The 15,619-nt window shown below is 41.2% G+C and overlaps 1 protein-coding gene across 2 annotated transcripts in view; it reads left to right on the forward strand.

The window, feature by feature from the left end:
• Nucleotides 1-855: 855 nt before the first annotated feature.
• Nucleotides 856-15,619, forward strand: part of DDX52 (DExD-box helicase 52) — a 32,447-nt gene continuing 17,683 nt past the window's right edge. The window contains exons 1-5 of one of the 2 annotated variants that reach the window (XM_030922619.1): nucleotides 856-984; nucleotides 2,000-2,198; nucleotides 11,540-11,670; nucleotides 12,656-12,841; nucleotides 15,394-15,537. In XM_030922619.1, the coding sequence (XP_030778479.1) occupies nucleotides 898-984; nucleotides 2,000-2,198; nucleotides 11,540-11,670; nucleotides 12,656-12,841; nucleotides 15,394-15,537 (747 nt within the window). In that variant the 5' untranslated portion in view covers nucleotides 856-897. Of the gene's footprint in view, nucleotides 985-1,999; nucleotides 2,199-11,369; nucleotides 11,410-11,539; nucleotides 11,671-12,655; nucleotides 12,842-15,393; nucleotides 15,538-15,619 lie in introns of those variants that run through there. The other variant, XM_030922620.1, reaches the window with a different exon arrangement.

Raw genomic sequence — 15,619 nt, forward strand, 5'->3', positions numbered from 1 at the left:
AGCAGTAAATAATTTTGTACAGATGCAATAAATATAAACAATTAAATGTGATAAACTAAATCATGTTCTCTCCATAAAAATTTTCAAATAGTTTCCCAAGGTGGAAGTCCAAATTCTTTACTATGACCCTGTTACAAGATTCTGTGAGATCTGGCTTCTGTTTGTCCCTCCCACCTTATCTATACTACTCAATCACACTGCAACTTGGCTCCAGTCACACTGACATTCTTTCTATTCCCTCAAGGTTCCAATTTTTTTTCCCCTTCTTCAGCCACGTGTTTCCCCTGTCTGGAATGCTGTTCCCAGATCTTGGACAGGTTGCTTCCTTAGCTCAAGTTATCACTTCAACAGAGTGAATTTCAGTAAGTCAGCTCCCCATCATTTTCTCTATCAATTACATCTTTTTGTTTCATAGCACTTATTACTTTAGAGATTTTGCTTATTTGTTAACAATATCTGTTGTTCCTACTAAAATGTAAGCTTCGTAAGACGACGAATCTTAAGATGTTGTTTACTAAAGTATCCCTCAAAGTCTAGAACAGTGCCCAACATAGCAGGATACTGATTAATATTTTTTAAAAGAATTTACACACGCCTGTAGTCCCAGCAGTTTGGGAGACCGAGCTGGGAGGATCGCTTGAGCCCAGGAATTCGAGGCTGCGATTGCGCCACTGCGCCCCAGCCTGGGCAACAGAGCGAGACCTTGTTTCAAGAAAAAAAAAAAAAAAAAAGATAAATAATGACGGAGTACACGGTAGTAAAACAGCCTCTTCTCTCTCACCCAGCCAGGCTCCGCCTACGGGAGCCAATTACGCTCACGGCCTCTTCCGACGCTGCCAGAGGCCCGGGAAGTAATCTGCGCAGGCGCTGTAGAATAGTGGCGCTTTCTGGGTAAAGATGGACGTCCACGATCTCTTTCGCCGGCTCGGCGCGGGGGCCAAATTCGACACGAGACGTTTCTCGGCAGACGCAGCTCGATTCCAGGTATTGTGCCCAAGGGACCGAGGCCCGAGTAACTGAGAAGGAGCAGGAGCCCGGGAATGAACCCGCTGCGTGGGGAGGCCGGCGCACATGGACACGCGTGGCCTGGCTCTCACCCCCCTTGGGGTATTTTGCTTCCTTTTGTGTTCAGCTTACCTGCACACCTACTCGGTTGAAGCCTTCTGAATAAGCTCTTTAACTATCCTGTTGTAGACCTAGTTGGGCCTGGCGCAGAAACGCTGTTTCCTCCCTCTTATTCAAAGCAAAGTTGGAATCCTCGTTTCAAAAGGAACTTTTTCTCCGAACCTAGAGGAAAGGAATTACGAAAACAGAAACAACCGAAGATGGAGAAAACAGATTCTCTCACTATAGTCTCCCCAAGTTTGGCTTGGCAAGCGTATAGTTGTACCGGGCGTGGTTCTTTTTATTGCTTCGACCCCATGGCTTAAGTAACCAATGAGAAGAGCGATTTATAAATGGGGGATCTTACCTAGAGAAGTAGTGAGTGATAAATCGGGGGAAGTCAATTGGGCCCCAATTGTGGAAAATATTGAATGTCTGCTTTGCTGTTTGGATGTGTATGTGTGTGTGACATGTGTTTCTTCTTTCTCTAACTGGTGAGTATGAACTCGAGCCAGATTATCTGGGTCTAAATGTTAAGTCTGCCAGTTACTAATTTTAAGACCTTCCTCAAGTTACTTAATTTCCGAATGTCTTGGTTTTCTCATTCGTAATACTGCTATTTACTTTATAGAGTTGTAAATATGAAGCAGTTTAATATGTATAAACATGCTTAGAAATCTGCTTGACATTTAGTAAGCATATGTGTTCATTGCTAATATTAATTTGTTACTATTATGAGGTCAGAGAAGGTCTCTTCAGATTGTATCTGCTCAGACACTTGTTAGCTCGACAGATACTTGAAAAGGTAGAAAAGAGGAGTCATTGGACAATCTTGCTTGAATGAAAGGAATGGTATTCTGTCAGTAGGTTTCATTTTAAATTTTTGGGGTTTTAGATAGGAAAAAGGAAATACGACTTTGATTCTTCGGAGGTGCTTCAGGGACTGGACTTTTTTGGGAACAAGAAGTCTGTCCCGGGTGTGTGTGGAGCATCACAAACACATCAGAAGCCCCAAAATGAAGAGAAAAGAGAAGAGAGCCTAACTGAAAGGAAGAGAGAGCAGAGCAAGAAAAAAAGGAAGATGATGACTTCAGGTTAGTGTTTGATATCTGTTATGTGTTTTCTCTTTAATTTTGTTCAGTTATAAAAATAATACAGGCTTATGGCTACAAGTCAGACCATAAGGTCATTTGTCAGCTGATAGCACTCAGGTTGTTTCCAGGTATTTGCCATTAGAAATATTGTTACAGCAAAGATAATTTTAAGTAAAGATACTTATGTGTGTAAATCCTTTCGTACAAGTACTGTTATTTCTGCAGAATACCATCCCAAAAGTAGCATCATATGGTGAAAGGGTATGTACCCTTTCTTTGAAAAATACTACAAAATGACTTCCCAAGTCCTTGTCAGTGCTGAATATTATTGGTGTTAATTTTTTTGCCAAGCTAATGAATGAAACTTTTTTTTTTTTTTTTTTGAAACAAAGTATTGCTCTGTCGCCAGGCTGGAGTGCAGTGGCGTGATATCGGCTTACTGCAACCTCTGCCTCCTGGGTTCAAGCGATTCTTCTGCCTCAGCCTCCCAAGTAGCTGGGACTACAGGTACGGGCACCACACCCAGCTAATTTTTGTATTTTTAGTAGAGATGGGGTTTCACCATGTTGGCCAGGATGGCCTGGATCTCTCTCTTTTTTGTTTTTTTTTTTTTTGAGACGGAGTCTGGCTCTGTCGCCCAGGCTGGAGTGCAGTGGCCGGATCTCAGCTCACTGCAAGCTCCGCCTCCCGGGTTTACGCCATTCTCCCGCCTCAGCCTCCCGAATAGCTGGGACTACAGGCGCCCGCCACCTCGCCCGGCTAGATTTTTGTATTTTTTTAGTAGAGACGGGGTTTCACCGTGTTAGCCAGGATGGTCTTGATCTCCTGACCTCGTGATCCGCCCGTCTCGGCCTCCCAAAGTGCTGGGATTACAGGCTTGAGCCACCGCACCGGGCCGGCCTGGATCTCTTGACCTCGTGATCCGCCTGCCTCGGCCTCCCAAAGTGCTGGGATTACAGGCGTGAGCCACCGTGCCTGGCCTGAAACTATTTTATATTTATATTTTTTTGATAAGTGGTGAGGTCGAGCTTTTTTTTTTTTGAGACGAGTCTTGCTCTCTTGCCCAGTCTGTAGTGCAGTGGCACAATCTTGGCTCACTGCAAGCTCCGCCTCCCGGGCTCATGCCATTCTCCTGCCTCAGCCTCCCTAGTAGCTGGGACTACAGGCACCCGCCACCGCGCCCGGCTAATTTTTTGTATTTTTAGTAGAGACAGGGTTTCACCGTGTTAGCCAGGATGGTCTCGATCTCCTGACCTCGTGATCTGCCTGCCTCCGCCTCTCAATGTGCTGGGATTACAGGCATGAGCCACCGCACCTGGCTGGTCGAGCATATTTTTGTATGCTTTATTGACATTAACATTTCACCTTTTGCAAATTGTTTGTTCTTACTCTTTGCCCATTTTGACAGAGGCATTTTTGTTTGTTTGTTTGTTTGTTTTTCTTGTACTCTAGGGCTATTTATATATTTTTAAAATCTACAATATTAAGTTTCCTAATCATTTACCTTTTTTTGGTAAACACTTGAGTTATACAATGATGAAAAGTGAAGTTCCTTCCTATTGTTTATCTCCAGTCCCTTTTCTCCAGGGGTAGCCACTGTTAATCAATTTCTTTTGTATTTTTCTGGGGACACTCTATTCCCATGTATTTATGCCTGACTCAAAAAAAAAACCCAAATACTCTACATACTATGTCTATATACTTTGATTACTCTGTATACACTCTGTTGGGAACCTCTCTTACTGCCTTCCTCTTTTTTAAAAACAATGTATCTTGGAGGTTGTTTGGAGTCAGTAGAAGTACATTGCCTTGTTGGTTTTAACACAGCATTGTATCCCATTGTGTATTGCATAATTGATTTAACAAGTTTCTTTGTGATGGATATTTGTAGTTTTCACATTTTTGCTGTTGTAGTTTTGAAGTGTCATTCTACTCATCTTTGCATGTATATGTGAATATATCTGTCCCATAAATTCTTAGAAGTGGAATTGCAGAGTTAGCAAACAGATTTATCCACCAGAAACATTCCATCAGTAGGAAGTACTTTGCCTTGTTCGTTGTTAACCCAGCATAGTAACCCATCATACACTGTAGGGATGCCCCATGATCGATTTGACATGTAACTGTGTGAGGGACATTTACTACATTGTTTACATGCTTTTGCTGTTACAGTGCTGCAGTAAAAGTCATTCTTCCCTGGCTGCAAGGAAGTTTGATAAAACCTTTACCATGATTAATGAGAAAGACATGCCACAAACTTAGCAAAATGATTCAAATGTTGGGCCACCAGAAATATACAGCTATGTACTGTAACCATTGTGGCAACAAATGTATTTAGACCGTAGATCTATGATAAATGTGTAGGCATGTATCTATTATTATTATTTTTTTTTGAGATGGAGTCTCGCTCTGTTGCCCAGGCTGGAGTGCAGTGGCATGATCTCGGCTCACTGCAAGCTCTGCCTCCTGGGTTCACGCATTCTCCTGCCTCAGCCTCCCTAGTAGCTGGGACTACAGGTGCCCACCACCACACTCAGCTAATTTAATTTTTGTATTCTTAGTAGAGACAGGGTTTCACCGTGTTAGCCAGGATGGTCTCAATTTCCTGACTTCGTGATTCGCCCACCTTGGCCTCCCAAAGTGCTGGGATTACAGGTGTGAGCCACCACGCCTGGCCAGGCATGTATCTTTATTTATTTGTTTGTTTGTTTGTTTATTTTTGAGACGGAGTCTCGCTCTTTCACCCAGGCTGGACTGCAGTGGCACGATCTTGGCTTACTGCAAGCTCTGCCTCCCGGGTTCATGCCATTCTCCTGCCTCAGCCTCCCGAGAGTAGCTGGGACTACAGGTGCCCGCCACCATGCCTGGCTAAATATTTGTATTTTTAGTAGAGACGGGGTTTCACCGTGTTAGCCAGGATGGTCTCGATCTCCTGACCTCGTGATCCGCCCGCCTCAGCCTCCCAAAGTGCTGAGATTACAGGCGTGAGTCTCTGCACCTGGCCGCATGTATCTATTTTTAACTGGAGAATTGAAGAGCTTATGAATTAGTAATGATTTGGGTCATTTAGTACCAACTGTCTCATAAAGGAAACAAACATTGTTTTAAAGTCATTCTACTTTGTGATGCCTTCCAGCAAGGTATAAGACTTTCCCCTGTTTGTAGATTTGTCTCTTCATATGCATTGTAGCCTTATTGTATTACGTTGTTCCTTATCGTATTACATTGTTCATCTGTTTCTTCTTAATTTATTAAACCTCATATATTGAGGAAATTAGCTCTATGTCTAGCATATTATGTTTACAAATATGTTTCCAGATTGTCATATGTCACTTGTCTTGTTTATTTATTTACTCTTTGGCCTTCTGTGCATTAAGTTTGTTTTTTTAAAATTCTAGGCTGGCTCACTTCTGTAATCCCAACACTTTGGGAGGCTGAGGTGGGCTGATCACTTGAGGTAGGGAATTTGAGACCAGTCTGGCCAACATGATGAACCTCCATCTCTGCTAAAAATATAAAAAAATTAGCCAGATGTGGTGGTGCACACCTGTAATCCCAACTACTTGGGAGACTGAGGCAGGAAAATCCCTTGAACCCAGGAGTGGGAGGTTGCAGTGAGCTGAGATCACACCACTGCATTCCAGCCTGGGTGACAGAAACACAGCAAGACCCTGTCTCAAAATAAACAAACAAACAAACAAAAAACAACAGCAAACTTCCATGTTTTCTTATTTGTTGTTTCAATTTGTTATATTAAAATCTTTGACCCTGTGGAATTTTATTTGGTATAAGGAGTGAATAGGGAGCTAACATTTTTTTCAGATGTCTGAATAATTGTCTTAATACCATATGTTGGTGTTTTGTCTTATGTTGACTAATTGTCTTAATATCGTATGTTGAAAGTCTGTGTTTTCTCTATTGGACTTTAATGCAACTTTAATTGTATACTGATTTTCCATATATATTCAAGTCTGTCTCTGGACCTCTTCTGTTTCTGTATTTGTATACCAATACTAGCTTGTTTTAATTACTATGGGCCTTATATGTTATAAAATCCAGTAGAGTGGAGAGGCATACCAATATTTTAGGCAACTCAGTATTTTCTCCCTACAGTGATCTTCAGAATCATCGCAATCCCAATTAGAATTCTAGCAGAATTTTTTTTGTAGAAATTTCTGCTAAAGCTTTGGCTTTCTTCAAACACTCTCATAATAAGCAGATACTACTCTTTGTCCTTCCAGAAAGTCAACAAGCAAAGTGCCTTGCACATCCAAAAAACCTATTGCCATTGCCTTTGCTCTTGACTTGTCAACTTTTGCTTTGAGTGGACCACTTCTTGGTAGTCATTGGTTTAATTGTGCTTTGTCTTCATGATCAAACTGGTAAAACCATGTTTCATCTTCTGTTAAAGTTCTTCAAAGAAATGATTTAGGACCTTGATCCCACTTGTTTAAAATTTCTTTTGAAATCTCTGCTCTTGTCTGCAGCTGATTTGGGAGCAGTGGTTTTGGCACTCATCAGATGGAAAATTTGCTCAACTTATTTTCATTAAGAATTGGTAGGTAGAAGGCCAGATGTGGTGGCTCATGTTTGTAATCCCAGCACTTTGGGAGGCTGAGGCGGGTGGATCACCTGAGGTTAGGAGTTTGAAACCAGCCTGGCCAACATGGTGAAATCCTGTCTCTACTAAAAATACAAAATTAACCAAGCATGGTGGCGCATGCCTGTAGTCTCAGCTACCTGGGAGGCTGAGGCAGGAGAATCGCTTGAACCTAGGAGGCAGAGGTTTCGGTGAGCTGAGATCACGCCATTGCACTCCAGCCTGGGCAAAAAGAGTGAAACTCTGTCTCAAAAACAAATAACAAAACAAAGAATTGGTAGGGAGGCCAGGTGCAGTGGCTCACCTATAATCCCCGCGCTTTGGGAAGCTGAGGTAGGAGGATCAATTGAGGCCAGGAATTTTGAGACCAGATTGGGCAACATAGCAAGACTCCATCTATACAAAAAATAGGGCCAGGAGCAGTGGCTCACACTTGTGATCCCAGTACTTTGGGAGGCCAAGGTGGAAGGATTGCTTGAGGCCTGGAGTTCAAAACCAGCCAGGCCAACATGGTGAAACCCTGTCTCTACTGAAAAAAAAAAAAATTTAGCTGGATGTGGTAGCTGGTGCCTATAATCCCAGCTACTTGGAAGGCTGAGGCAGAAGAATCACTTGCACCCAGGAGGCAGAGGTTGCAGTGAGCCGAAGCCGAGATCACACCACTGCACTCCAGCCTGGGTGACACAGTAAGACTCCAAAAAGAAAAAGGAAAATTAGCTGCATGTGGTAGCGCATGTCTGTAGTCCCAGCTACTTGGGAGGCTGAGGCAGGAGGATTGCTTTAGCCCAAGAGTTTGAGGTTACAGTGAGCTGTGATCATGCCTGTGTACTCTAGCCTGGCTGACAGAACAAAACCCTATCTCGAAAAATATATATGTATATCGTGTAAGCTGAAGCAGTTCAGATGTCTGTGGTGTTGGCTGTTGTTTCTGCTATTAATCAACAGTCCTCTTCAATTAGGGCATGAACAAGATGAATTTTTTCCTTATAAATTGACATGGGTGGTCTGCTGCTACAGACTTCATCTTCATTGTTAACTTGTTCCTTCTTAATGGGTGGTCTGGTGCTACGAACTTCAGTATTATCTTGTTCCTTCTTAAAACAGTTTATCCATTTGTAAACAGCTGATTTCTCTGGGGCCTTGCCCCCATAATCTTTTCATAAAGCATCAGTGATTTCACTATTCTTCTACCCAAGCTTCACTGTAAATTTGAAGTTTGTTCTTGCTTCAGTTTTAAGAAGAATTCATGTTGCTTTTTTCACACTGCTGTCTTATCCTTCTTAGTGTCCCAGACTGGATCCAGTTCACCCATATTATAACAAGTTGGTATGAGTTTATTTTGGTGCAAAAAAATTTGAAATTTTTGCATAGTTTCTTCATAATATGGATTTTCCGTGAACTTTTTGAAGACCCCCTTATGTATAGATCAGTTAAAGAGAATAGCTAGTCCACAAACCCGTGCATGTATGGTCAATTAGTTCTCAACAGAGGTAATAAGGTAAATCAGCAGGGAAAAGAAAGTCTTTTCACAAACAGTGCTGGATCCATGTGGAAAAAACTGAACATCAAACCTAACTTTACATTGTAAGCAAAAATTAACTTCAAATAGACTGAAGTTTAAAACTATAAAAGTTCTAGAAGAAAACATAGGAAAAAAATCTTTGTGGCCTTGAGATATGTAAAGGTTCCTTAGCACAATAGCAACAAAAAATTTTTTAAAAAGAAAAAATTGATACATTGGACTTACCAAAACTAAAAATGTTCTTTTTTCAAAAGATAACATTAAGAAAATGAAAAGGCAAGCCACAGATGGGAAAATATTTGCAAAATGTATATCAAAGGACTTGTATCTACTCACTAAAGAAGGTAGTACACATGGTGATAAGCACATAAAAGACATTCAACATCAGTAGCCATCAGGCAAATTAAAACCACAGTACAGTACTACTACATACTCATTAGAATGGCTAAAAATTTTGAAAGAGTGACTGTACCAACTATGGGTAAGGATGTACAGAAACAAGCTCTCATAGTGTTGATGGTAAAATGGTACAACCACTTTGGAAAATAGTTTGGCTTTTTTTTTTTAAGTTAAACATATATTTACCATATTACCCAGCTATTCTACTTGTCAGTATTTACCTAAGAGACAGGAAAATATACATCTTCAGGAAGATTTGTACACAAATTTTCATAGCAACATTACTTATAGCCAAAAGCTGGAAATGACCCAAATGTCCCTCAACAGGTGAATGATGAACTGTACATCCATACAATGGAATACTACCTAGTAATAAAATGGTAAGTTGTTGATACATGCTGCAACATAGATGAACTTCAGAATAACTATCTTGAGTGAAAGAAGCCAGACAAAAATTAGTACATAGGACATGATTCCGTTTATATAAAATTCCAGAAAAGGCAAACTAATCTATAGTGACAGAAATTAGATTGGTGGTTGCCTATGCATGGAGTGATGGATTATAAGGGATCATGAGGAAATTTGGAGAAGTGATAGAAATAACCTAGAATGTGGTGATGGTGTTTTGGGTGTGTAGATATGTCAGAACTCATCAAATTAGATACTTTAAATATATGCAGATTATTGTATATATTTATGCCTTGGTGAAGTTGAAAAAAAATTAAGAAATTAGAACTAGTCTTTGCTAGTTTTAGAACTAATTTAGAAATTAGAACTAGTCTTTGTAGAACTAGTCTTTGCTTATTAAACTTGAAATTTTTTAAGTTAGGACAGGTGTGGTGGCTCACACCTGTAATCCCAGCACTTTGGGAGGCCGAAGCGGGCAGATCACAAGGTCAGGAGTTTGAGACCAGCCTGCCAACGTGGTGAAAACCCGTCTCCACTAGAAATACAAAAATTAGCTGTACGTGGTGGCATGCCTCTGTAGTCCCAGCTACTAGGGAGGCTGAGAATCACCTGGGAGACAGAGGTTGCAGTGAGCCAAGATCATGCCACCACACTCCAGCCTGGGCGACAGAACAAGAGTCTGTCTCAAAAAAAAAAAAAAAAAAAATTTAGGTTAGTCTTACATATTCATTCTCCCATACAAACTGTTAAGTCAGCTGGTCTAGTCAGCAAAACAATTCTGCCATTACTTTTAATTGACTAGTGTTCTTCGTAGATTGAGGGAGAGTGGCTGTCTTTATAATATTGAGTAGCTCAAAGTATTGTGTTATGTTCATTGCTATTTTATTATTTATTTATTTATTTATTTTGAGGCAGTGTCTTGCTCTGACACCAAAGCTGGAGTGCAGTGGTACAATCTCGGCTCACTGCAACCTCCACCTCCTGACTTCAAGTGATTCTCCTGCCTCAGCCTCCTGAGTAACTAGAATTACAGGCACCTGCCATCATGCCTGGCTAATTTTTATATTTTTGTAGAGACAGGGTTTCATAATGTTGTCCAGGCTGATCTTAAACTCCTGACCTCGGGTGATCCATCTGCCTTGGCCTCCCAAAGTGCTGGGATTACAGACGTGAGCCACCGCGCCTGGCCAGTCATTGCTATTTTAAGTGAGATCTTTCATCATATTTATTTTTTAGTTGTTGCTTGTTTACATATAGAGAACTTGGCTGCCTTATTGAAATTTCTCATTGTTTGGCCGGGCATGGTGGCTCACACCTGTAATCCCAGCAGTTTGGGAGGCCGAGGCAGGCGGATCACTTGAGGTCAGGTGTTTGAGACCAGCCTGGCCAAGATGGCGAAACCCTGTCTCTACTAAAAATACAAAACAAAATTAGCCAGGCATGGTGGTGGTTGCCTGTAATCCCAGCTACTTGGGAGGCTGAGGCAGAGAACTGCTTGAACCAGGGAGGCAGTGGTTGCAGTGAGCCAAGATCGCGCCACTGCACTCCAGCCTGGGCGACAGACCATGACCATCTCAAATCAAGAAAAAGAAATTTCTCATTGTTTAAGTTGCTTTTCAATTAAACCCCTGTTGTTTTCAAGTATACTCAGTACACTGCTGAAACAGCCAACAAAGGGAAGATAGTGAGCTTCAGAGCTCTGATCGTAGCAACACAGAATTTGCCTTTTCTTTTCTTTCTTTTTTTTTTTTTTTGAGATGGAGTCTCGCTCTGTCCCCCTGGCTGGAGTGCAGTGGCACGATCTCGGCTTACTGCAAGCTCCGCCTCCCGGGTTCCTGCCATTCTCCTGCCTCAGCCTCCCAAGTAGCTGGGACTACAGGCACCCGCCACCGTGCCCGGCTAATTTTTTGTATTTTTAGTAGAGACGGGGTTTCACCGTGGTCTCGATCTCCTGACCTTGTGATCCGCCCGCCTCGGCCTCCCAAAGTTCTGGGATTACAGGCGTGAGCCACTGCGCCTGGCTGAACTTGCCTTTTCATTTCCATTTTTATACATCCTATTACTTTCTCTTATCTAGTTGCATCAGCTGTACTTTTTCTTTTTTTAGTGTGAAGGTATGGCTCTCTTGCTGCACATACACCCAAGATTAAAACCTTTTTTCTTTTTTTTTTTTTTTTCAAGACAAGGTTTTCTCTGTTACCCAGGCTGGAATGCAGTGGCGTGATCACAGCTCTCTGCAGCCTCAACCTCCCAGGCTCAAATGATCCTCCCCCCTCAGCCTCGTGAGTAGCTGGGACTACAGGCATGCACCACCACCCACCCTTGGCTAATTTTTAATTTTTTTTGAAGAGACGGGTCCTCACTGTTTTGCCTAGACCGTTAAAATCTTTTACTTTTAAAAATATTTTTTAGAAATTACTTCCCAAGAAGAAGGTACTACTATACAGTGGATATCATCTGTAGAAGCAAAGATTGAAGACAAAAAGGTTCAGAGAGAAAGAAAACTCACTTCCGGAAAGTTGGAGCATCTCAGAAAGGAAAAGGTAGAAAAATCTTTTGGGGCCAAAAGTATATATATTTTCTGACCTAGTGACTTATTCACTGGACCTGGGTTATTCTGTTGTTAACATGAATATAGTTTTGTGAAGACAGACGGTTAATTACATTCATTTAGATTTTACTTTAATGAAAACGTAAAGCAAAGTAGGCGTTTGTGCTGTGGGTGAACATTTTAAAGTTTAAATTACAGATACATATATAAAATTCTTGACCTGCTCAAGTTTCAAGATTGATAGTATGTTTAGAATTACATTTTTAAAATTTTGTAACCCCTTTCAATAAACAAAATTGACTCCCTTTCTTCTCTATGTTGAGCTGACCGGTTTAGAAGGATTTCCTCTGACACAGATTAGAGGGTTAGAATTCTTAAAGAAGGTATTTTATGACTTGGGATTAAGAGGAGTAGGATATGGAAGAAACAACAAATACACCCTTTTTGTGTCTGCTGTACACCTGCCATATTCCTGATGGAGAGGTGTGTTCAGCTCACTTCAGGGATTAGTATGGCAATGCTTCAGTAACCCAGAAACCAGAATTTGGCTGTCTCTGGTCCAGAGAATGGGGAAACAAACCAAATCAACACTACTAGACTCTACTTTTTGGCATTCAGTTTTAGTAAGCAGAGTTTTAGGGTAAATCATCAAAAAGCATTGATACTTGTATGCTAATCACCATATTAAAATAGTAGATGGATTCAATGCCTGACTTCTAAGAAGTTTATTTAAGGTTAGAAGTTATGACTGTGATAATAACACATTAATATGAAGAAAGCATAGACATTTTATGGAGGTTTTCTATGAAAGCGCGTGAAATGTACCTAATATCTGTGATGTTTTGGTTGTTGGATTTAACCGAAAGGTTTCATATGCTGCTAAAGGTTATCCCAGAAACTGTTAATGTTGCTTTAAAATATCTGAGAATGTATTTATTTGGCCATATCCATGGGGGCCTCTTTACTTCACTTTTCAGATAAACTTCTTGCGGAATAAACACAAAATTCACGTCCAAGGAACCGATCTTCCTGACCCAATTGCTACATTTCAGCAACTTGACCAGGAATATAAAATCAATTCTCGACTACTTCAGAACATTTTAGATGCAGGTTTCCAAATGCCTACGCCAATCCAAATGCAAGCCATCCCAGTTATGCTGCATGTGAGTATGAAGATCTAGAATGCCTGTAACATTCCTTCCTCTGTGTGTTTGCTCATTCTCTTCCCTCTCTTCTTGAAATTATTCTTTCCACCTTATCTCCCCTGTTAAAATCCTTCACTTCCTTTTAAGTGCATCAAATGCCTGTGCCTCCATAAAAGTTGCCTTGATCACTCCATCTAGATGTGATCTTCTTCCTTTTCCAGTACCATTTCCTCCACACTGCAGTTCTCCTTGGTATTTGGTGTGTTCTTTTCCTTACAACATTTATTTTACATTTTACACTACTTTGTATTCGCACCAATCATATTTTTTCCATTTTACTAGTGTGTAACCCCTTGGAGAATGGGGATTATGTTTCATTCGTTCATTGTTTATTTAGTTTATAATGCCCAGGAACTACTCCAGAAATACAAATGCTTTCTGAAGTTCTTGTACATAGCCTGACTTATTTTTCCCAATACTTTTTATAATTAAAGTACACTTTACATACAATAAAATGCATAGATTTTTAAGTGCCCTGTTTAGTGAGTTTCAGCAATGCATATCCTGTGTAACCACTATTCCAGTGAAGATGGAGAACATATGTATTACCCCAGACAATTTTCTTGTGCCCTTTCCAGTCAGTCCTCACCCTGCCCCTGCTCAGAGGCAATTTCTATTCTGATTTCTACTACTGTATATTCCTTTTGCCTCTATTCTAGAGTTTTATATGAGTAGAATCACACATTAATCTTTTATTTCTGGTTTCTTTCACTTTGTGTAATGCTTTGAGATTCCTCTATATTACATATAGCAATAGTTTGTTACTGAGTAGTAGTATGTTGTATGAATATACCACAATTTGTTATCCAGTCACTTGTTGATAGAGGTATGGATTAACTTAGGTTTTCGGACATTAAGTTTTTCTGAGGTTTGTTTCTGTAGCAATGAGAGTTGGGTTTTTTCCCCATGTAACCAAGATGGCCTTCAGTTCTGGTTTCCAAAGGATGTAAGATACCTTTTCATCTATGCTAGTCCTTTTCATTTTCTTTGAGAGCTGAAATGAGAATACATTCATACATTTAAATGATGCTGTTGACTCATGTTATAGTAAATGTGCTTTTAATTTTTGTTTAAGATTGTCTCTGTCATGGCTTTAGCTTAAAGCTTTAAAAATCACAGTGGGGGCCGGGTGTGGTGGCTCACGCCTGTAATCCTAGCACTTTGGGAGGCCGAGGCAGGCGGATCACAAGGTCAGGAGATTAAGACCATCCTGGCTAACACAGTGAAATCCCGTCTCTACTAAAAATACAAAAAATTAGCCGGGCGTGGTGGCGGGCGCCTGTAGTCCCAGCTACTCGAGAGACTGAGGCAAGAGAATGATGTGAACCCAGGAGGAAGAGCTTGCAGTGAGCCGAGATTGTGCCACTGCATTCCAGCCTGGGCGACAGAGCAAGACTGCGTCTCAAAAAAAAAAAAAAAATTCACGGTGGGCCAGACGTGGTGGCTCACGCCTGTAATCCCAGCACTTTGGGAGGCCGAGGCGGGCAGAGCACGAGGTCAGGAGTTCAAGACCAGCCTGGCCAATATGGGCAATATGGTGAAACCCTGACTCTACTAAAAATACAAAAACTAGCTGGGTGCGGTGACTTGTGCCTGTAATCCCAGCTACTTGGGAGGCCGAGACAGAAGAATTGTTTGAACCCGGGAGGCAGAGGTTGCAGTGGGCCGAGATTGCGCCACTGCACTCCAGCCTGGGTGTCAGAGTGAGACTTTGTGTCAAAAAAAAATCACAGTGAGTTTTTGAAGATTGTCTCCTAGGCCGGGCGCGGTGGCTCAAGCCTGTAATCCCAGCACTTTGGAAGGCCGAGACGGGCGGATCACGAGGTCAGGAGATCGAGACCATCCTGGCTAACACGGTGAAACCCCGTCTCTACTAAAAAATACAAAAAGCTAGCCAGGTGAGGTGGCGGGTGCCTGTAGTCCCAGCTACTCGGGAGGCTGAGGCAGGAGAATGGCGTAAACCCGGGAGGCGGAGCTTGCAGTGAGCTGAGATCCGGCCACTGCACTCCAGCCTGGGCGACAGAGCGAGACTCCATCTCAAAAAAAAAAAAAAAAGAAAATTGTCTCCTATAAATTACTCTGTGCCTCAGGTCATTGCCATTTTTTATTTCTTCAGCCATTCTGTTTTTAATAAAACCTTCCCTAGTGATTGAGCAGTACAGATACCAGGACAAAAAGTTGGTTTTATAATTTTATTTTGTCAATAGTTAAGTGGAAAAGAAAAATTGAAATAATGGATATAACTTAGGTTATGAATTATCTTTGAGTTTTAGTTATCTGTATTCTTTACACTCATTCAAAGGGAATTCAAGGGCAATGCTCAGAAACTTTGTTGGGGCGATGGTGGTGGCATGGATGGAAGATGTTGGGAAAGCAGATGTGACTTGAATGAATGGATTCATTACATAAAATTTTATTTGTTTTTTTCTAGGGCTGGTAACATTATTTGACCAGGCTCTGAAAAATTTATGTACTTAGTTTGTAGTATTTAATAATATCCTATTTTTTAGGGTCGGGAACTTCTGGCTTCTGCTCCAACCGGATCTGGAAAAACATTAGCTTTTAGCATTCCTATTTTAATGCAGCTGAAACAACCTGCAAATAAAGGCTTCAGAGCCCTGATTATATCACCAACACGAGAACTTGCCAGCCAGGTATGACTTGTAGCTGTGGAAGAGAATGTGATTGGTGTTTACTTCAGTGATCTTTCTTATTTGGAGGTAATAAAAAGATCTT

Source organism: Rhinopithecus roxellana, chromosome 19 (assembly GCF_007565055.1).
Source record: "Rhinopithecus roxellana isolate Shanxi Qingling chromosome 19, ASM756505v1, whole genome shotgun sequence".
NCBI lineage: Eukaryota > Metazoa > Chordata > Mammalia > Primates > Cercopithecidae > Rhinopithecus > Rhinopithecus roxellana.